This window comes from Fusarium pseudograminearum, chromosome 1 (genome assembly GCF_000303195.2).
Source record: "Fusarium pseudograminearum CS3096 chromosome 1, whole genome shotgun sequence".
In the NCBI taxonomy this organism is placed as follows: Eukaryota; Fungi; Ascomycota; class Sordariomycetes; order Hypocreales; family Nectriaceae; genus Fusarium; species Fusarium pseudograminearum.
In genome coordinates this window covers 4,752,247-4,774,106 of record NC_031951.1, presented here as the reverse complement: position 1 = coordinate 4,774,106, position 21,860 = coordinate 4,752,247, and the positions used below count along the sequence as shown (strand labels likewise).

The 21,860-nt window shown below is 49.7% G+C and overlaps 9 protein-coding genes across 9 annotated transcripts, besides 3 other annotated features; 2 read left to right on the top strand and 7 right to left on the bottom strand.

Moving 5' to 3' along the window:
• Positions 1-602: 602 nt before the first annotated feature.
• On the bottom strand, positions 603-1,795 carry FPSE_08485 (uncharacterized protein; the record flags this gene model as incomplete). The annotated part of the gene is made up of 2 exons (XM_009261603.1): positions 603-1,560; positions 1,614-1,795. The coding sequence occupies 2 exons, from the start codon at positions 1,793-1,795 to the stop codon at positions 603-605; spliced, it is 1,140 nt and encodes a 379-aa protein (XP_009259878.1).
• Positions 1,796-2,454: 659 nt separating this feature from the next.
• On the top strand, positions 2,455-3,106 carry FPSE_08486 (uncharacterized protein; the record flags this gene model as incomplete). Its single annotated transcript, XM_009261604.1, has 2 exons — positions 2,455-2,563; positions 2,625-3,106. The coding sequence occupies 2 exons, from the start codon at positions 2,455-2,457 to the stop codon at positions 3,104-3,106; spliced, it is 591 nt and encodes a 196-aa protein (XP_009259879.1).
• A 154-nt stretch (positions 3,107-3,260) lies between these two features.
• On the bottom strand, positions 3,261-4,397 carry FPSE_08487 (uncharacterized protein; the record flags this gene model as incomplete). Its single annotated transcript, XM_009261605.1, has 1 exon — positions 3,261-4,397. One exon carries the CDS (start codon positions 4,395-4,397, stop codon positions 3,261-3,263), a length of 1,137 nt encoding a protein of 378 aa, XP_009259880.1.
• A 459-nt stretch (positions 4,398-4,856) lies between these two features.
• Positions 4,857-6,226, bottom strand: FPSE_08488 (uncharacterized protein; the record flags this gene model as incomplete). Its single annotated transcript, XM_009261606.1, has 4 exons — positions 4,857-5,048; positions 5,098-5,527; positions 5,581-6,013; positions 6,076-6,226. The coding sequence occupies 4 exons, from the start codon at positions 6,224-6,226 to the stop codon at positions 4,857-4,859; spliced, it is 1,206 nt and encodes a 401-aa protein (XP_009259881.1).
• A 605-nt stretch (positions 6,227-6,831) lies between these two features.
• FPSE_08489 (uncharacterized protein) lies at positions 6,832-9,012 on the top strand (the record flags this gene model as incomplete). Its single annotated transcript, XM_009261607.1, has 4 exons — positions 6,832-6,918; positions 6,978-7,058; positions 7,115-7,305; positions 7,359-9,012. The coding sequence occupies 4 exons, from the start codon at positions 6,832-6,834 to the stop codon at positions 9,010-9,012; spliced, it is 2,013 nt and encodes a 670-aa protein (XP_009259882.1).
• Positions 9,013-9,818: 806 nt separating this feature from the next.
• Positions 9,819-9,878: a repeat region.
• Positions 9,879-9,938: 60 nt separating this feature from the next.
• Positions 9,939-9,971: a microsatellite.
• Positions 9,972-10,016: 45 nt separating this feature from the next.
• On the bottom strand, positions 10,017-10,826 carry FPSE_08490 (uncharacterized protein; the record flags this gene model as incomplete). Its single annotated transcript, XM_009261608.1, has 1 exon — positions 10,017-10,826. One exon carries the CDS (start codon positions 10,824-10,826, stop codon positions 10,017-10,019), a length of 810 nt encoding a protein of 269 aa, XP_009259883.1.
• A 475-nt stretch (positions 10,827-11,301) lies between these two features.
• FPSE_08491 (uncharacterized protein) lies at positions 11,302-12,639 on the bottom strand (the record flags this gene model as incomplete). The annotated part of the gene is made up of 2 exons (XM_009261609.1): positions 11,302-12,443; positions 12,510-12,639. 2 exons carry the CDS (start codon positions 12,637-12,639, stop codon positions 11,302-11,304), a joined length of 1,272 nt encoding a protein of 423 aa, XP_009259884.1.
• Positions 12,640-13,733: 1,094 nt separating this feature from the next.
• Positions 13,734-13,758: a microsatellite.
• A 4,095-nt stretch (positions 13,759-17,853) lies between these two features.
• FPSE_08492 (uncharacterized protein) lies at positions 17,854-18,537 on the bottom strand (the record flags this gene model as incomplete). Its single annotated transcript, XM_009261610.1, has 1 exon — positions 17,854-18,537. One exon carries the CDS (start codon positions 18,535-18,537, stop codon positions 17,854-17,856), a length of 684 nt encoding a protein of 227 aa, XP_009259885.1.
• A 1,712-nt stretch (positions 18,538-20,249) lies between these two features.
• FPSE_08493 (uncharacterized protein) lies at positions 20,250-21,690 on the bottom strand (the record flags this gene model as incomplete). The annotated part of the gene is made up of 5 exons (XM_009261611.1): positions 20,250-20,578; positions 20,672-21,112; positions 21,161-21,286; positions 21,339-21,431; positions 21,483-21,690. The coding sequence occupies 5 exons, from the start codon at positions 21,688-21,690 to the stop codon at positions 20,250-20,252; spliced, it is 1,197 nt and encodes a 398-aa protein (XP_009259886.1).
• Between the last annotated feature and the right edge of the window lie 170 nt (positions 21,691-21,860).

Genomic DNA, 21,860 nt, shown 5'->3' with positions numbered 1-21,860 from the left:
AACGGCTTCGGTGAGGGTGGCAACGCCCCTACCACCCCTGGGGCCGGCGCTGGCAACGGTAGCGGCAACGGCAACAATAACGACAACACCTCTGATGCTCCTGCGACCCCCACTGAGGCGCCTGGCAGCGGCAGCGGCACTCTGCCTACCAATGATCTGGCCGCACCTAGCGGTGCCATCCCTACCTTTGTTGCTGGACCCGGTAACGGCTTCGGTGAGGGTGGCAATGCCCCTGCTACACCATCTGGAGCTCCTGCTGCAGCTGCATCTGGACTCGGCGGCGGTAACGATGACTCCAACGCTGCCCCCGAGGTTCCAGGTGCCGGCAGCGGCAGAGGAAACCTCCCCGGTGGCCTTCTTCAGCCCGGACGCGGAAGCCAGACTGATTCCAACATTCCCACTTTCGTTGCCGGCCCTGGTAAGGGCCTCGGTCGCAGGAACCAGAACAACGGTTTCCAAAGGCGCGCTCGCCGCTCTTCCTAAGAGCTTCATGTATAACTAGACAGCGATATGATGGGTCTCCTATGTTGAAAAAAAAAATGAAAAGAGGAAACGTTCGTATTCCAACATTGTGTTGGGTATAAAGCAGGTCTTTCGGCCCTTCATTGTGTATCTACTTCCATAGCCGTGCCCGTCGATAGAGCAATTTTGGCGTAAATATCCTTCTCCCAGTGCACGTATTCTGCTCGCCTGGCATCGCTTAGAAAGTCGTATTTGTCTTGAAACATGGTGTCTGCCTTTTTGACTTGCATCTTTGGCATGGTCTCATCGTCGAGCATCGCAACATCTTCAAAGTGACCTCTTTGAGTCAGCTTGACGACGTCTGCGATCCCTTGATACCAATCACCAGTGAGCCATGAACGTTCGTTGACTTTGGCAACTGCATCATCGAACTCCTTCGAATTGATATTTGACCAATCTTCCCAAGCATTCTCCTCTGGTAACCCCTTAACGTCGACTTCCTGCCTTGCCCTGGTGAGCAAAGCAAGAATCTCCTTTCGTAGAGGGACATATCCTTCTCCATCAATGTTTTCTCCTGACGCAAGAGCTTTGACGTGCACGGTGACGAAGAAGTAGATTGCGGCGAACAAGGCTGTGACATTCTGCAGCACCCATTCGTCTCCTGTTCTTCGACCTCCTGGTGTAACTATAGTTTCCAGACCAGCAAGAATCGTGGGGGCGAGTTTCTTGTGGTCTGTCTCTTCACATACCCATCTCGTCACTGGTTGAATCCATCCATGAAGATTGATGCCCCTAAAGGTTTGCTGGTCGCTTGTGGCTTTTTTCGCGGTTCCGCTTGCCCCCTTTGAAGGCGTTCTGAACTGTGCGAGGGTTTGTTCTTTCGTCGGGGTTCCCCTCGATGGCAGTGGCCGGTCGGCAGGTGAACCGCCATTATTGCGAAACCTTGAACTTGGTGTCCTTCTTCCGGCAGCGGTTCGTCCAGGAGTTGAAGCGCTACTTGGTAGAATGTTGTCAAGATGAGTGTAAAGACGGTTGTAAATACGGGGTGGGATCGGTGGTCGAGGCTCAATAGGTGGAAGATCAAGAGTAATTTTCAAACTAATATCATCATATGAGCCTACATAGCTCAAAATATCATACGAATAACATACCGATCGCAAGCAATGTTTGCGCAAGCATATAATCTAGCAATCTCCTCTTCTGTCTTGAGAGCGCTCGCTCGATGCCGAGACTGGGCGAGCAGAGAACCTGCCAGCTCGACAAGGGATGGTGGTAAATCAGAGCCATATGTTGGCATTAAAGAGAGCAATGCCTGCTCAATTTGACGACTCATGGTGATGACTTTGGCCTCTTGTGGCGGTGAGGTTGCGACGTAGCTTGTGAGTGGAAGAACTAATATTTGGAAGTTGATAACGCGGCCAAGAGATAGGACGCGTTACGTAGCAACCAACTTTTGACGCCTGGTCACGAGATATTGGCCATAGCTTAATGGATCACCCCGCCAATTGACTTTGTTGTCGATCGCCTCGATAAGACAGGGTATGGATGAGTTTGTTGGGATTAGAGGATATCGCAAGATAAAAGCCGGCCTAGCGTAGGATTGTATTATGCTATGGACTGCAGAGGAATTGTTCATGCTCGAGGCCCATTATTGAAGCCGTTTTAAGTTTAAGTTTGCATACCTTTAACGGTCACAGAATATCAATCAAGCCATGATCTCCAATACAAAGGCCCATTCGTTGGAGGTCCCTTCTATCCTTGCACTTAAGCTTTGGCGGTTCTGTTCTAGCGGCTCGGGTACCCCTGGCCACCTCCAAATCCAGACAGGACCTACCTATCCTACCGACCACGTTCACCTGGAGGTGTCCATTGAACATCACTCCTTTATTGTGTTTGGCTTATCCAACCACCAATTGCCTTTTAATACCTGCATCGCGCAAGTTTGGACAATCTTCTCTTCCTCTGTATCATCTCCTCTACATATCCGAAATAATGCGCACTGGTATCTTCCTCAGCGTCTCCTTTGCGACCATAGTGTTTGCCCACTCGCAGAAACCTATCGTCGACGCCAATGCCGATTGGATGACCAAACACATGGCTGGTATGTTGTTGTTTACCTTGTTCAATAGCTTTACAATGATGCTGACATCATTTTCTTGCAGAGGAGCACCATGTACAGGGCTGGGACGCCGACTCCTTCTTCACCCTCCACGACTACAACGGCGACGGCTGGTGGCAAGCTGCCGAGCTTATGCGAACATACGGTCTGTTCGACGAGTCAAACAAGGGCATGGGCGATAAACGAAAGGAAGAGGTTCGCGATATTCTACTAGGACTTCTCGACAAGGATTCCGACTCTTCGGTTAGTCGCAAGGAGTGGATGGACTATATCAACTCGGGCAAAACACTCCCCGACTTGAACACCGGTCCTGGACACCACGGTGACGACGAGTACGAGTACGAGATTCACCACTGGGAAAAGTACCACGACGACAACACCAAGCTCGAGGACCTGACACATCCCGAAGACATTGAGCACTTTAAGAAGCACGATGAGATGGAGGATGCCCAAGATCGCCTCGAGGCGATGCAGAAGCTTTCCATTGTCGAGGCCAACATTCCTCAAAAGTTCCGACGACAATAGACGATAGATGACGAAGTTGAACTGTATTTCGCATAGAATACCATTTCTGGGACAGGAACTCGGGTGCGATAGTGTTATATGACATCATGATGGATGAGAATATTTGTACTGAAGCTTAATGTTGAGATAACAGTCATGATCATCCATGATATATCTAGATTTTGTAAACATGAACGTCAAAGACGCAGTGCCATACGCCTGGCGCAAATGTCTTGACCTGCTCTATGTGTTCGACCTTGGCCGCCCTGTCTGTTCCCTGCTGCCAATCATCGAATCTGCGCTGAATTTCCTCACGCCTTGTTTCCGTGTCATTGGCACCGACATTTTCGTGGAGATGAAGCCATGTCTCACCCGCTGGAGCAGAAATATTCCATGTGTCTCGCCAAGTTGGTTCGCTCGTGGGAAGAAAGCCGCAGTTGATATGTCGCACATCTTGCGCAATCCTACTACTCTGTAGTGACTGTATTCTTGCCAGAGCTTTCTCGTTGCTTTCGAGAAACACAATGATTTGCTCCCCTCCGTCGACAATCTTCTCAGTTGGCAAGGCTAGGTCATTCCCTTGAACGATTCGTACGCTCCATCGGTTTGCTACAGCGCCGCGCCTCAGCCCTTCCACACTCCACGGGTTAATCTCCCAGCATAGAACCCTCATCCCAAGTCGAGCATACGAGAAGACAAAATACCCAATACCAGCATAGAGATCAACTGCCCAAGTGCCTTTGAGTATCTTGTTTCCCATATCCAACAGTCTTGCCTTTTCTTTGACATTACCTCGACTGAACATAGTCCACCTTGGCGCCCAGGTCTGGAATATTCCATTCTGTTTCGTCGAAGCCCACAGTGTCTTGTCGAAATCATTTTGAGAGGGCTCCTCGGCTGGGGCATCTTGAGGGCCGAAATTTCCATAGAGAGTGCGCAGCCCACTTGGGCTTCTTCGAACGTTCTCGTCAGCCTCCACTCCTGCTTTGTGCAAAGGAATACCCTCATTTACGGCAAGATGAGTCAATGTATCTTTTCCCTGCAATGAAATTTGCTCCAAAATTCCGGACCAAAGTTTTTGACATGCATCTTTGCCAACCTTTTGTAAAAGCGTTGTCCAGGATTGAGATGTGAAGCTTCCTGTCGGCAGAAGAGCCATGGGTTCATAGACTGTGAAGCGCTTTGGCGCGCTGGCCAAGAGGTCGGCTCTCCATGTCAAGTTTGACTCTGTGTTTTCAAGAGAGATTGAATCCAACCACTCGCTGATTGCATTATGGATGGGGTTTCCTTTGGTAGCTTTTGGTTTTGGCATGGTGATGGCAGGTGGAGTTTTTAAACCGCTATCCACAGACTTGAGAGGTTTGATACAAATGGGCAGGACAAGATATCATCAGCATTTGAGATTGATAAACGTGAGGAGAGCTCAACCACTGGTATAAAAACAAAATCAAATTTGCTCAAATTAATATAGTTCAACTGTCTGGTTACATGTTCAACCCCGAGTCTGGCATCAAGTTTTCTATTAGCTGGTGCCCTGATGAAACATCAAAATCCTAAACAAACATTCTCTTCCGTACTCGATAATCACAGCAAATGCATGTAATGAAGCAAGTATTCGTATTGACCGTAATTGTTATAGTAACTCTACCAAAACCGTGAGTATCCATTCCATTTCCCACAAAATTCACCTCGAAACCACGGGTATTTTGACCCTATGCTATTCTACATGTAACTTATGCCATTAAGTCCGTTATGCGTACACCATCCTTCATCACAAGAAATAATCACCAGGACCCCTCTTGAGTGCTGGGACATGTCTCTGGTCGTCTGGAACAGCAGAAAAGATGCTGAACTTGGGGTTCAAGTCTTTGTCCACTGCCATGATGGAAGCGACATTACCGCAACGGTAGCAGTAGTTGGGCGCCGACCATACAGTCACTACCGAGTTCTCGGGGAAATGATACTGGCGATTGTTAGCTGTAATGCTTGTAGCGCTGGAGGTCGCTAAATACCTTGTAACCCTCGTTGACAAGCTGATGAGCTCGAGCGATCAACTTCAGTCCGTTTACATGGTTGAACTCGGTTGCAACCTTGTCTCCGAATAACCATCCGGCTCCACGAGGGCTGATAGCCCAGGTTTCAACGTCTTCTGGATCCGACCATACCAAGTCGCAGAAAGCACCCTCGTGAGGAATTTCTTGTGCTCGCGCAACAACTCGGATCTGATCGATTGTCCTAATCTCTGGACTCAAACCTCCGTGAACGCAGAGAATCTCGCCGTCAATGATGGCAGCAAGGACCAGGAAATCAAACACATGACAGCAGGCTTTCCAGACTGAAGCGTTGCCATACTTCATTTGACACTCTTCATAGAAACCATACACCTGGGTAATCTGCCGAGATTCGTGGTTACCACGGACAAGGACTATTCTGTCAGGGTATCTGTGGAATGTGGTTAGCCACATAAAACGCGAATGTTAGTCAGGGATGCTTACTTCGCTTTCAGGCACATTAGTAATGTGAACGTTTCCAAACTGAAGTACCCTCGATCCACGAAATCTCCCAAGAAAATATATCGATTATCAGCGCTTTGACTTGTCGAGTTTACTGTGACGCCAGATTCTAGACGGTCCGCCATGGTCGCATCAGGATCCTCGTCAGCCTCGCCTGCCTCGACCTCTTCCGCGCCACTGGACGTTGCATTCTCGCCAGAAGATTTTATCTTCTTCCTCAACTTGGGGTTTGTAATCTCTGTTGGTGGCTCGATATCGTCCGAGGTAATGACGGTGGTAGCTGTCTTCGGCGCCTGCACGTTGGACTCGCCCGGCATACCGCCAGATACCCGGAAGAGCTCGAGAAGATCGTAGAATTGGCCGTGGATGTCGCCGCAAACAGTGACGGGGGTACAGACTGGCTGAATGTTGGATTCTGAGATACCAAGTCAGCAAAAGCTGCAGGTCAGTGGCGAGTTCGAGTCCGGCGGTCTTCACCTTCCATCAATATTTCTTTCACCTTCTCGCACAATTCCTTCATAACACGCTCAGGCAGATAGTGGCACTGCTTGGCCTCCTCGAGCCATTCATCAAGACCAGCATTGGGCCCCAAGTTCGCAGGGCCCGGTCGAGGTACGCTTGAAGCCATGATCAAGCATGCCCAGTCGAAAGGGCAAGGAGGAAGATGACAGCGGGGGAAGGATCTATCAGCCCAGCGTCGGCTGTATTGCGAATGATGGTAGGTTAGGTTAGGTAAGTGGTAGTGGTAGTGGTACACATGCGGCGGCGAATGGGGGTGGGGCTTGAATTTGGCATGGAGGCTGGATGGATGGACAGGACCTGAGGGAGGCCCTATGGATGATGGAGGGGTGCGATAGTGAAACACCGGGAATTCTTCGGCCGTGACACTCAAAGGTGCATTGCTCCGATCACAACTTCTCTGTGCTGAATTCTTTGAGCTTCTCCAGATTAGGATAGTTTTTGACTTGGAATTATCTCTTACTCTATGCTGTGCGCATATACTGCACAACAAAGTCACTGACCACGTGAGGAAGCTTCACTATCTGGTGGATAATCGCATATCTCATCTCTTAGAACAGGAACGAGAACGCCCCACTGCCCACTGGCGGGGCAGTAAGGCCGCGCGACTCATCAAGCCTCACAGCACTCGTTCACTCACCCACTCGCTCAAGCCTTCTCGCAGTATCAACCTGCGCTGCGATAACGGCTGGGAAGATAGTCACGGCATGCAAAATGTCAGCTCAAGCACCACAGGTCTTGTCTAGACGGGCAAATGGGGGCTCCCAAGCTTCAGCGAATCAGAATTCCGAATCAACAAAGGTATACCCTTATCCTTGCCAATCAATGATTAAGTGACTGTCATATCTGACTTCTCTCAGGGCAAGGGACCGCAAGAGAACAGTTCTCATGGAAAGGGCAGGGGAAGAGGTTCTAATACGAGATCCACAGAGACGAACAAGGTGACATCACTCCAATTCAGAATGAATGATGAGACCCCAACTGACCATGATGAAAGCCTGCGAATGAAAGCGAGACTCCCAAACCCACCAGAACTAAGGCTCATAATGAGGGCGAGAAACTCACGATACGCCGTTTGCCTCCTGGAATGACCGAGGCAGAATTCGCATCCATACTTGGAAGTGAATGGGAGGTGGGCAAAGGCAAGGTTGATTGGTTTTGTTTTGCAGAAGGAAAGATCTCTACAGAGTATGCGGCACGATATTCCTACAAAACACTTATGGTGCTAACTTGCCTTGTAGCCCCTCGAAACCTTCTCGGCCAGGTCGCGCTTACGTTCATGTGATGAGAAAGGATGATATCCTGCCATTGAGCGAAGCAGTACGGAATGCCGTCTGGGAAGATGCAAAAGCGTCATTCAACAGCCCGTCTCTGATCGGCCCCCCCGTACTTGATATTGCCATTTATAAAAAGGTCCCGAGCGCCAAGAAACGGACTGATGCACGTCAAGGAACCATCGACCAAGATCCCGATTTCATGGCTTTTCTGGAAGAGCTTGCAAACCCAACACCACCAAAGGAACCAGACGAAGGGGAAGAGGGTGATGATCTTGGAAAATCAGAGAATAAAGTCACGACAACACCACTTATCGAATATCTTAAGGAGAAAAAGGCAAAGAACGTGAAGGATGGCACGTCTTCCAAAAACTCAAAGCATGGGCAAGGAGACTCGAGAAGTGGAAAGGGCAAGAATGCATCCAAGGAGGACGATTCTGGAAGGAAGAGAGGCAAAGACTCTAAACCCGACAAGGCAGACAGGGCGCCCAAGGAGACTGTCAAGATTCTCACCAAAAAGGCAGCTTCCGAACAGAATGCGGATGGTTCGAAAGCCAACTCTAAAAACCAGGCCAACGACGCCAACGCTCAGGAGGCAGCGCCCAAGAGCCGACGCGCGGGAATTTTGGCTGCCGCAAGGATCCTACAACGAGACCTTGGCCTTAGTCCTGGAAGTGCGCACAGGAAAGCACGCCAAGACGCTGCCAAAGCAGATGCGGATACGAAGACGACACCAGAAAAGGAAAACCAAGCTCTCACAGATGCTAAAACTAGCAATCCTGAACCCCCAGCTTCGCCGGTCAAATCGAACGAGACTGAGACGCCAGCTGCAAAGGGCAGAGGCGCCGCTGGGAACTCCAGCAAACAGCAGCAACCTAACCGTAGAACGCGTGGCGGTAAGAACGCAGATAAGAACAAGGAAAGGGATAATGAGAAGGACAACACCAGAGAGAAGGATAAGAATAAAGGAGGGCCTTCAGGACAAACCCAAGCTGCACCCAGTCCCCCGATTGTTCTTCTAAAGAAGAAAGGCAACGAAGCCGAATCTAGTCAGCCAGCGAAACCAGCAACCAGCACACCTCAGCCGCCAACCACGCAGGGGGGTAGATCGAAGACCGAAAATTCAGCCGGTAGCTCCAAAAGTGCTTCTAACAAGGGAGCCAGCGCCCAGAAGAAACCCCCTACTGTTTCTCCTGATGCTACCCGTGGCTTCGTCAAGCACGCCAATCCTTCTCAGGGAGTTACCGAGGCACTACTCAAGCAGACACTTTCAACATTCGGAACCATCACATTCGTTGAGATTGACAAGCGCAAAGGGTTCGCCTATGTTGACTTTGCCGAGCACGACGGTCTCGTAAAGGCCGTTACGGCAAGCCCCATTACCGTTGCACAGGGCACTGTTCAGGTTCTGGAACGTAAGGATAAAAAGCCTACCAATGCGAACTCGCCTGCGCCTGCGACCACGCCAGCTGCTGGATCTCCTGCACCAGAGAAGACGTCTGGCAGAGGTAGACGTGGCCGAGGTGGAGGTGGAGGCAGCAAGGCAAAGGACTCCGGCGGCAATAACCAGGGCGCTACTGCTGCCACCGCCACCAACTCCAACCCAACAAACGGCGGCTGAGGGCAATAGACGTTTACGGATTTTCCTTGGACACACTATTCAAGTGCGTAGCCTGATATTCCGACTGCGCCGCTGTCCCAGCGTTAGCCTTGGCTGCTCTACAAGTCCAACTCATCACAGTTAAAGGACAAGACACAGGCGTGAAGTGAAATTCAGAATAGCGGCCATACTGGAGGCATGCAAGAGCACGATCGAGCTATTGTGTTTGTACCTTCGCCTCGGGCGGTGAACCCAAAAGCGAACATCACCACCAGGAACCCAATACAGCCGGTCTTCCGAATGGCTCCGACGGACGAAGCGATTGAGGAAGCGGGAATGAATGTGATTACTGAGAAGAGATATGGTTTTGCCAGCATTGCTAGGATTAGAATCGAAACACTACGATATGAACTTGCCGTGTTCATCTGCCGAGTGAGCGTTTGTGTTTGCTTTACAGGTCTCATAACAGAAAAGAGGAGGGGAGCCAGGATATCTAAAAGAAACCACTTGTTGACTTTCTCAACTCGCCTGTTTTCAAATTGAATGTTAGATGCAGAAGTTGGCCAAGTATGAATAGTACACGCACGCATACTATGACTCTTGAAACAAGTTTCCAGTACAGAAGAGGCTACATACACATTCGACATTTCAAAGACAAGAGAATTGACAAGTATCGTGACATAATATTCGTATCAAAAAAAATTCTATCGCTGCTAATACTAATGGCTATCCTAACATTGGGGGTATCGTTCCTACACAGGCTGTTGGACCTGCATCCTGTAGTAAACGCGTTACATATCTATCTGCAAAACAAAAGTGTGTATCGTAAGAAAAGAAAATAACAGGAATCGGAAGAGAAGAGAAGATAAAATAACAGTGAAAAGAAATCCAATCCCTTTCAAGGGAAACCTTTTGAAATCCAAACAACACTGTACTTTTTGGTATCCAAAACAAAACAAGAATAAAAACAAAAACAAAAAACCACGATTGCGCCGTTCCTATAACCCTTCAAGCCTAAATCTTGGCTATGTCGCTGAAATCGCTCCCATAAAAACCATGACAGCGTACAACAACACTGCTAGAACAAATCCAACTGCAACCGCTTCGCTTTGAACCAAAACCTTCTTGACATGTGCTTTTGCGTCTGTAAACCACAACGTCTCTCCCACGCTCCGGCGAGCGGCTTTGAGACCAGGTAAACCGTCCATGCTCAGCACATTGGTTTCCTTGTGATAGTCCAACAACGTATTATTTTCAACTCGCTTTCCCACCCACATATCCATGGTGGGCCGCGCCTCAAACACAGCTAGTTCATTGACTTCACCATCCACACCCTCTTGAAGGACTTGATCGAGAGACAAGCCCTTTAAGGTCTCGTCGGGTGCATAAATACCCCTCTTCACCCGGGGAACACCAAAGCCGCAGCTTGTCTGGGCTTCAAACACATCCGCCACAATGACGGCCCTGGCACCGTCGAATGTAGATCGTTTTCCCTTGGAGATGCGTCGGACCAAATCGGGGAAGGCTGGGTCATCCCATTCAACAATTTTGGACCGACAGAAGAAACGAACAATTCGAGGTGCGGGGCCGAAACTCATAAACATTAAACACAGGCGGCCGTTATCATATGAATGGGCAATAGTCTCACACCCAGAGCCAGTGCGGTCGATGTAGGCACACTGGTTGGGCCCCAGGATGGCGAAGTGCGAGTCTGTGAGGCCCTTGGGAGAGACGTTGATATGAGAGCCATGGGTAGGAGCTGAGCCGGTAAAGAAGACAGGCTGCTGCTGCACCCAGGCGGCCAGGTCCTCGGAAATGGAAGGGTAGAGCTTCATAGCGATGATGTAAACGTATGATAGGAAAAGCAGAGATCCCGATCAACTCGATTGGGGTCTGTGTATAGCTGCAAAAACCAACAGAGAAAAAACAATGCGAATCTAGATTGGAATGCTGCGGGCGAGACTGATAACCTGGTGGGGTTTTATACACCTCGGCCAGTGACGGTGAACCGACCCATGCGGGGGAATGGTGATAGACTAGGCCCAGATGCGAAGTCTCACCGTTGAGATTGAGTCATAATAAGAAGGTGGCCTGGCCCAATTCGATCATCGGGAACAATTGGTAGATATACAAGGTGGAGCTTCATGCAAAGCCCTACCTACTGAAATCTCACTCCTCGAGGGGGTGTCTCAAGGAGGGAGTGTGCGCATGTGAACCACAACAAGGTTCTCATGAGCATCTTGTTTTGATCTGTGCCCCGTTCTTCTGAGCAGTACTCAGGACGGCAGATCAAACAAGACCAAACGATAATTAGTTGGGGATGGGGTAGGGATGGTAAGAACCATCCTCATACCGCTCATCATCGTATGCGCTGCTGTCACTGCTGAAGTGACCATTGACAATGCTGGTCGTGCGAGGGACATTGGAGTACGCCCCGCTAGACACAACACTGGCAGCCTTGCGTCCTAATGTCATTTGACCGTAAGCGTCAAGGTCGCTGGGGGGAGCTTCATAGCGAGGAGACCAACCTCCGGGACCCCATGGCTCGATGAAGCTGGTCTGACGAGGTGCCACGGAGGGTCGCTCATCAAACCGCTTCGACAAGCGTTCCTTGGCCTCAAATCTGTCCTTGTCCTTGGGCTTTTCGCTGCGCTGACGACCTCGATCGTCGCGGTCGTGGGTACGACGTTCGCGATCCTCACGATGGCGGCGCTCACGAGGTTGCTCATCACGAGGGTTCTCTTCACGTTCAGACTGGTGGCGATCCTCCTGTTCACGGTGGCGGTCCTCACGGGGCTCTCGCTTGGTTACAGACTTGCTGGAAACCTTGCTGGAAGCCTTGCTTGAGGCCTTGCTAGAAGGACGAGAAGGGTTCTTGCGAGCCTCGGGGAGAGGGGCAGGAAGGGGGCTCGGCATGGGGCTCGTCATGGGGCTTGTCAGGGCAGACGAGGTAACCTGGCTACTCACAGCGTTGTGGCGCATGGTGAGGTTCTCATGCTTGGCCTGGAGGCCGATGAAGCGCTGCTCGAGGTCGTGATGCTCGAACTTGACGCGCTCATTATCCTTTTCAAGAGATTCCTTTACCTCCTTGAGTTCGTCGCACTCGCTGTTGAGGCGGCGCTTGTCACCCTTGAGTTCCTCGAAGTCGTTGTTGAGGCGACGGTTGTCTTCTCGGAGGACATCAGCCTCGGATCGGGCACCCTCAACTTGGGCCTTGAGTTCACGGCATGAGATGGTGGACTCGTTCAGCTTGCGAGTGGTTTCTTCGAGTGACGTCTTGGACTCGTTCAGCTTGCGGGTAAGCTGCTCAATGGTGGCCTTGAGCTTGTCGTTCTGATCGCTGAGTTTATCGTTTTCGGCATTGGCCTTGTTAAGTTCTGTGTTTGCCTTTTGGAGATCATCGCGGAGCTCGGATTCCATATCGAATTGATATTCGTAATCATGGTCTTGAACTATTGAAGGTGGCTTCACGTTAGTCGAAGGGAACAAATGAAGCAAGTAGCAGCCATTGAACGTACCAGTCAAGGCCCTTGACTTATTATTAGAGGAGGAGGATGAAGATGTAGTGCTTCTAACCGAGGATGAGCTCCTGACAGAGGAGCTGCTCCTCTTGGTAGGGCTAGCAGAGGTGCGCTGGTGCAAAGGCATGGCGTCGGTTTGTATTATTTACGATCGCCTACACAACAAAAAGAGAAAATAGAGAAGAGGAGAAGAACGACGCCGACGTCGTCTCGATGTTGCGATTATTTGCGATTTTTCGACGTTAACTCTGTTTCGCTGCGGTGCAGCTCTGCCCAACGACCAGCGGTGTAAATGGTCTGGCAGGCGGATAAAAGAGCGCGGGCGACTTTTGGCGGAGAGCACTCTACTGTAGGGGCTGTAACGGGAGCGGTAGCGGAAGGTTTGGGGCCACAAAGGCAAAAAAAGTGACGTCGGTTTAGAAAGTTGACGGTGAGTTTATGTTAAACTCGGGTTGGACAGTTGTTAACAACAACTATTGCTTTACCAACAAAGTAAAACAGGACGATATGATTTCTTTCTGTAATATAATACAGAACAGAAACAGAGTACGGTAGGATAATCGAGTATAAAAGGTCGAAATACACCTGTGTGTGGTGAGAAGGGAGATAGGTTTGGGTGCAGGCAGACGAGGGAAAAAAGTAGAATATTCGGGTTGATATGGGTTTTGTCAAACTCGGGTGTGGGAGGGAAAATTAAGAAAAGAAAGGCCTGCCTACACTCCAGCCCATGTCTGAGGCGTCTGGAATGGGGGGTGGGCGATGGGAGGGGGGCGCAATAATGGAAGAAAGGGCCAGGCCTAAAACAAAGCAAGGCAGGTAAAAAGTCCTATTAAGCAGGGGATACATATGGAGGGAAATTGAGTTGAACGAGGTGCTCCTTCCGAAAGGCACATGCTTTGCGATAGGAAGTAGGAAATATGCCTTGTGCCTGCTCTGAGGCTGTACTTACTGTGTATTCCACCTGCCTGCCTGTAGCAGAGAGCATCTACCTATCGTCTTACACACGCAGCCCAGTCCCCTCTACTCTATGCTCAAGACGGATAAATGACGACAAAATGCAGATAGAGAATCAACCGTTCGCTGCCTATTCCCATTCAACAGAATGCGGTAAAGTCCTTCCTGTACGTCTATGCAGAGTCGGTCGCAAACGCGGAGAGAGACGGATGCACAAGAAGGGGGGAGAACTTCCAATCCTACCTACATCCTGTAAACAAACCTATGCGCACGCACGCACGCACGCACGCACACCCCCGGTTTGGGGGAGAGGTAATAATAGGCAGACAGGCACTCTTTTCCTCTGCATCTTCTTATTTCTCACCACAAATCTCAGCACAAAGCTGCATCAGCCCCTGCCTAAACCGCAAGAATTAAAGGGAGTTGAGGGTGTGAGGTTTCTTTTTTGCAACCTCGTGATTGGAACATCAGAGACATGGTAAATGGAAACTGGGCCTGGCGCACACACTCAGACTCGCATTTGCGCTTTCAGACACCCTTGGATCCTCTCTCAGCACATTAAATCCGCCAGTGTGGTATGCGCAAAGTCGAAGAGCAAGAGCGTTGTGACGCCAACATCAGGGACCGAAACCAAAGTTCAGTGCCCAAGGGGAGTCGACCAGAGCCCAATGCCCACTTTGCCCACACCTCCAAACGTTAAACCCCTGCCAAAGCCGGGGTCTTGGTATTTCTTTGCCGGCGCGGTCCTGGTCTTTTTGCGCTCTGTCCTCACTACGCACAACGCCCCGGGTCCTTTGTCTGAGCGATAATTCCTGAATCCCTCAACTTCCGCAAAAGGGGTACCATAATATTGACTCTGCTAAGGCTGTGCTACGCCGTAACCTAGCAAGAGCAGAGGGAACCACGGTAATTACATACAAAAAGAAAAGCAATGTGAGAGACACGAGAGACAAGAGGAGGCTTGGAGCAATTCTTGCTAACACTGACACCATCACCATCCTCGAAAGCCACCCCCAGTCACCCACCTTCCAGACACCCCGGATGACAGACAGGGGTTCAGGAAACAGCCAGTTTGGCTCCGTTGATTGTCATGATATCCACGAACATGTTGCACTTTGTCCCGCAACCTACCCTCCTTCCAAGAAGAATGGGAAATTTGATTCAAAATCCATACCTTTTTGCGCAAATCGTTCGCCAACCCTCAGCGTTCACCAAGAGTCGAGAAAAAGGCGCGTTGTTGACCGTCTGCTGGCTGACTCCGCTTCATGCCGCCTCGTGGCTAAGTATTGTCACCGGTGCGGACACCGCCATCTCAGCGACCAAGTTAATTCTTACGCCGCCCCTGAAGCGCCGCCGCCGCCCACAAATCACCCAGAAGAGTCCGTTTTGAACGGAGACTTGAGAGAGTGACTCATCGGGTTGGTGGGAAAGAAGGATTCACTCGACATGGAAGTCTCGCCGTATCGTTGGTTCTTTTTGCGCCATTACCCTTGTCATCAATGCAAGTTATTCGGCACATTAGAGAGTTGTATTTCGCAGCTGCGCACATGCGCGCATGCACCTTCAACTCCCGTCCGCAGCCAGGAAATCGATTGACTCTGTGTATGTGTGAAACCCCTTGCTCTGCTGTCTCTGGTCTTCCAACCTTTTCTGTTCGTCTTTCTTGCATACGGGAGCAGATGAGTGACAGCAGAGCTTCTGTTGGTCGCCCATGATGTGCGCTGCATCATTACAAGATATCATGCGCATCGCGTATAGTGGAAATGATTCACCTTATACCAGGTACTCTGGATATCGCGATGCTTATACTTTGTAAGAAACCGCTATAAACCTCGTCCGAGTTGAAATGGGCTTTTTTTTTGTGGAGAGAAAGCTCAATTCAGGCCAAGATCCATGCTTCAGCACTCAAGGAGCCATCAGCCCGTCCGCCGGTCGCCTAGACCCGGACCGGGGGATATCCGCCGGGAGGGCCTCCCGCTCCTGGGCTTGATAACTTAAACGCTTGGGCTTCCTTCCCTTCCCGCTTGTCAAACAAAATGGGGCGCTTTAGAAAATTCTGACTCTGCCGGAATGGAGTGTTTAATGTTCTACTGGGGCCGCAGCCATTGAACTCATCGACTGCCCCCCCTTTTGCTACCGGCTATGAGGTGGCCTCGGTCTAGCTGGGTTCCCGCTGGGTTCCTGTTGGCATTTAATGGCTTGATTGTTTGAGTTGTTGTGGATTTGGAAGAGATGAGCTCCGTCATTATCATGGCTCTCCTTGCATTCCCGCATTCCATGCCAAGATGGCCCCAGTCACCACGTTTCCAGCCCTAGCTCTATACTTTATTGCGTGCGTTTCGGTCGGCCACCCCCTGATTTTGTCCTTTGTTGACCAATTTCGGGTCTGGAAGTTTGTGTACCGACTGCAGAGGTCTTCAGCCCCAACCCCAACCAATACGTACTAACCCGGCAGCATGGGCAACGGGACGCTCCCGCCTCCACCCTCCACTCCACGTTTCGCCCAACGGTCGCTAAATTGCTGGCGGGAATATCACGGACGATAGTTAATGTTCTATATTATTTCCCAAGGCGGAAAGTAAACGTTGCCATTCTGTCACTAATTAAACTGCGGATCTACCCGCTGGCAACGTTTTGTCACAATTGTATGGCATTTTGTCATCGACTTTTTTTCTTTGACACGCAACCTTGAACTGATGAAATGCCATTCTGACAATTTCATTGATCAGAAAACTGCTATTTATGTGCACAGCCTGTTTCGATAAGCGCGTCGAGTTCCTTTCTGAGGCCCTCCGTGTGAGTCAATAGGACAATACTTGTTAACACAGTCATGTGCTAACACCGAGTACCCCAGGCAACCTTGGTCCTAGACTTCGCAACCTCTTCGCAGTGGTCACCCGCTTCCGTACTCACACCTCTTGGCAGCTTTCATGTCATGCTCGTTCTCATCCACATCCGTCACAATACCACCACTACGGCTCCCTCCCGTCTACTCCACAGCCTGGGATGGTCCCTCAAGGTCTGATCGCAGCTCGGTGTGCAGCTTTTTTACCTTTTTTTACCACACCCTCATCCCTCAAATGGTTACTTCGTGGATCAAGGCACTGCCCTTCTGCATCCGTGGTCTCAAACGCAGCACCTCCACCGGTTCCATGCATTTCTGGCCGGCCCCCAGAGCCTATATCCTTGTCGTCCTTTCCCACTTAAACCAAGCAACCAATCCTCATGTCCCCAAAGTCCCCTTCTGCCTAGAATAGGACCTTTCTTCCCAATGCCTTGCGCCTTTTTCCAGTTTTGAGGCCGCCTCTATTGGTCATTCAGTCAGTATCCATCCTCCTTGGCTGCCTCGCTGGCCCCTCCTTCTCACGTCGTTATCTTGAACATGCCCCACGGGTTTCGGGTAAAGATGCGCGAAACCACGGGACGTCGTGTTGCATTGCGTAGATCTGGCTCATACATATCAGTAATGTATAGACGTTTGGACAGTTCGCCCGGGAACGCAAGGCACCAGCGTGCATCTGCAGATTTCAGCAATGCCAACTCAACTCGATAAAGCGTGAGATTATTGCGGCTCAAGCACACTGCCATCATGCCACTTTATGGCAAGGCAGTGCACAATTCTCAGATAAGCAGAATCCATATTGTTCCTCTGCTTTCCAGTACCTAGCTAAAAACTTTACAAGTCTGCAGCGACAGTTCGGTGTTTCTGGCTTGGTTGTATGGGGTTCGAGGTGGCCACCATACCGTATTTTCAAGACATTATATTTGAATACTACCCTAACGTCAATCATATGCACGCGCATGACTGGTATCTCATACTGGTTGCAATAAAATTTCATACGTCACGCGGTAACTTACACACAGTTGTTAACACATGGCAGCAGGCAATTTCTCGTTTCATGAGACTCTCTTGATATAATTATTGAGGGACCACAGGTAAGTGGGATGTTCAATTTGTTCGACCACTAGAATGCCCATACGTACTATCAAAATCCCCACAGATCGCTCTTAAAGCCTTGACGTTACCTCCAAATATGTGCAAGCCGGAACAAAAAAAAACAGTATAGAACATGGGTTGTAGAGTCTTGGGTGACATCCGAGACACCACCTCCATGCATAAATGGGTATCAACTGTGGATTTTTAATGAGCCATTGCATGATGTCAAAGATTGTTATTTCTTACCTTGAAGACAAAGGAAGAAGATCATGCTGAAAGAAGGGGCGGGTGTAAGGGAATAATGCCAGCTGGTGGCTGTGTCAACAAAGGCGGAAATAAGGCATCAGTCTGGGCCTTATTCATTGTTCTATTCCAATAATATCATGCTGCCCAGCCAAAGAAATAAATCTCAAACGCTTAGTGGCTCAAAAAAGAAAATTAAGCTCAAGCTTAACAGACTCGCCGCCGCTTCAGAACGTCATCGTAGTACTCTGTCTTTTCCGTCTTGGACTCGACGATTGTAATCAGGCCCAGATGTCTCTCCCGTAGTTCGTCGTATTTCTTCTTCCAGAAGCCGGATTGGTTGGTCCAGTACTCAATCTGCTTGGTCAATTCCGCGACCCTGCGGCTGAGACTCTGGTCGACCTGCTTGGACAGCTCACGCAGTCTGAAGCGAAGATCGCCATTGTCGTCTCTAAGCGCCTTGTTCTCCTTCTCAAGCTTGCACACCTTTTCACGAAGCCTCTCGAGCTCGCTATGGTTGTGAGTAGAGATAGGAAGTATATGAACAGGAGGGTCGCACGGCTTCTCTGCGGCACGGCGAAGGCATTCATTCTCTCGTGAGAGCTTAGCAACCTGGTCGTTGAGAGCCGGTATAACGACGTGGCAGAGGCGATGAGTCTCGGCCTCGGAAGCATGGAGTCTTGATCGAAGAGTTTCGTTTTGTGCTGCGTAGGCTTGATTCGCCTCGTCGAGGAGTTCGTTCTGGCGGATAAGAGTCTTCCATTCTTCGCGACTGACTTTGTAGTAGTCGCATTGGTGTCGATGAGTGTGATGATAGGATCGTGAGCGCTTGATGGTCACGAGCTGTGGACGGCCATCAGGACTGGTCTCAACGTAGCAGCGTCGAGACATGTTGAGTTGACTTGAGGTTGCTGTTTAGTTTCGTAGTGCTTGTCTCTTGTATTCGATGTAGTCGAGAGTTTCGTCAGTGTTAGAAGTGGGTAGTTGATACGGATATAAGCAAGAGAGTTGGGCAGGCGGCGATAGATATAAAGAAAGTGTCTAGGACTCGGGACTTATAAACGAGTCTTGTCGAGTTTCAACAAGTGACCTATAATTGTCTTGAAAAGAGGTCCTACGGATAAAGAATGACTGTTTGAAAGAGACAGTTGGACTAATGCAGGTGATCAAAGAAGGTCAGAGGTGTTTGAACAAGGGAATTATGTCCAAGCCGCATTGATGTGGTGTTTCTTTTATAAGCACTCTCCAAGGCTCGGACTCGAAGTGTTCCACTTTGGCAGCACGCGTACTCTAAAATAGAATGGAATAGAATCATGCTGGAGTTGTCGTGGCTTATAGGGGCAGATGATAGGAGAAAGTGTAAGTGAGTGTCTCGGTTTAGATGGTAGGACTTGGTTGGTTAGTTGAGAGATTGTGGCAGGGTAATTACAGGATGGGAAGAAGGGTTGAATTATGGTACTTTGGAGTATATCTAGTGCGGTTGAAAATAAAATCAGTATAACTTGAGTCTTCAGAGTGGCGCGTGGTCATGATGTATGGGTTTGTGTCTCATAGATGGGTGGTCATTTACAGAGTATGTGCTGAGCAGGCAGACAAAGAGTAAGAGTGGAGGCATAAAGCGTATGAATAAAATGAATACAATAATACTGTAAAATTAAATAATTATATGGCTTTAACTTGGCTAATGCTTTTTGCGTTATTCTTTGTCGTTGATAAATTCTGTTCATAGTGATAGGCCAAGATTAGGAGCAAATCCATGCAGGTACGACATGTCCAAGCGCGTCAAAGAAGATCAGCAAAAGAAAAGACCCTGGCGGCTGCGGCTAATAGATTTGGATGACGGGTAGATGCTACTTTACTAATTGAATTTGCACCTATTAAAGATGGAAGTTGCCATGTGTCGTGCATTACCTTGCCTTTTTAGCTGAGTGACGTGCATGCTGGCAGGTGTTCGTCCCTGATGAGCCAGAGCGGGACATCGCGTGGGTTGGGTCATGTCAAGCGACCCGAGGCTGTGCATGACGTATATTAGCACTGTACATAGCACATATTTTACAGTTATATGCACAGTGTTGGAACCAAAACGTACTGCCCACTAGCCGCATGACAGGTACATCATGGCTTGCTCAAGCGGCCTCCTTCCTTCCCTCACTCAACACCATCACTTTCAAAAACAGAAATCGCCACCACGGGACCCCTTGCACTTGCCCTGGCCCTTGCAGAACCCGAATGTAAGCTCTTTATCTTTCTTCCCGGCTCGGCCCAGGTCCGCCTTCCAAGCCACACTCAACATGACAGACCCCACCTCGTCTTTTGGGAATAACCTCGATTTACGGCTTCAGATCTGCCTAGCAACGACACCATCTTGTCTTTTTAGTCAAGTAAGCAGTCGGCCCCCAATGACGCGAGTGTGGCTTGGTTGGAAAGGCTGATTTACCATCTCTTTTACACTTTTTGATAATCCGGCTCGGATTACATCGCCATGCCCCATGCTGCCCAGGGATCTCTATCCCTAACTTCGGCCCAGCCGAGTTGTCTTTGGCCATCTCGCCCATTACGTCGGTAGCCATTTGGATTCCTCGCATCGGTTCGAAAAACTCGACTTAGCCTCTCATCTTCTTGGTCCATCCTTGGTCCAAATCTTGGCACGTGGCCTCCTCCGTGCCGCAGGCATCGATTTGAATCTTCAGCGTTTTGGTTTTGACAACCAACATGGCTACAAGCATGCTCTTCACAGAACACCCCTTCGGTGTCGCCTCGAAGCCACTCTTGGGGTTGTATCTGCCTGGGTTCATGACATCCCACTGCAGGGCACCCGTGATCGATGCAGAAGTCGGATGATCTAGTCCTTGGAGCCTGGCAATTGTGGATCTGACACATATGGTGTTGACAGAACTGATTGCCATGTTCAACTCTTCGGCCACATCCTCTTCTGTCATTGATGCCTGGGCATGGATCAAGGAGGTCTACTATCTTTTAGCATTGAACCAACGGTTCGAGATCTGGATGGATCACGGAAACTCACCATCTCCATGCATAGCGTATCCCATCCCTTGAGTTGAAAGCCTTCTTCCAAAGCTCGACTTCATGCGCCGTCGGTGGGCTTCGCAAAGTCGGCCCTCCACCACCTCAGCTCCACAACCATCATACACGCACTCATGGTATGGACAATAACCACTGTCCAATCTCCTCAGCCGGCAGTGTTTTGTCTTGCACTTGTGACTTTTGCAGTACTCAGTCTTGAAAGATTCCCTACCCTTCAGACAACCTAGTTCAGCACAAGTGTGCGCGGGGCAGAACAACCCTGCTTCACGACCGTCTTCGCAGTCAGGTGCCTGACAATAATGTGCGCCACAGAATGGCGAGGGTTGACCGTTATCACGGGTATGACAGAGACGTGGGCACTGAGGTTTTTCGCATTGACGATGACGGTCGCAGAACCTCTGCGGGTCATCCAAGTCAATACCTGGAGCGAAGGCCACACAGTATTGGTCGTCACAAGTGTGAGACCTACAAAATATTCCAACGTCTTTGTAGTTACGACAGTTGTCCTGTTCGCATCGGTGATCAACACAGAATGGTATGTATTGCTCATTTCGTTTTGATCTTTCGTTCTCGCATTCCGGAAATCCGCATAAATCTGTAGCTTGCAGTTAGTTCCGCATGGGTGATACCAACGAAGTTCAGCTTACGGAGCTGCATACAGTATTTATGCATGGCCGCATTCCCGTCCTTGACGTCTAGGGCACATCCCATCCCGTTATCGACAGCCTGGCATCGACTATCTGCTCAAATATTAGCCATCTCGATGGTTAAAGACGTGGTACTCAACATACGTTGACTGCACACTATAGCACTTGGTGGTTTCGCGACTGCGCATGCTCGGCCTGCTTCGATCTGTCTACAGGCATGGAACTGGCAATATAGCGATTGAAATGTATGGTCATCGATCCTGAGATTAGTCGTAGTGTTGCGACATATAGTCCCTGTTGCCGCGCAGGTCGTCTCGCGAATGCCTCTTTTCCGATACTGAGGACTGAACATGTTTGCTGAATATTATACTTCTCAACGCTTTTGAGAGAACAGGCTATCATGATAGAACTAGTTTACGAGATGATTATAGCTATATTTACAGCTTTATACATTTGTCTACTGCGCCTGCGGCTCTACTATTGAAACATCAATGATACGTCTCACAAGTGCGACCTCGAAAT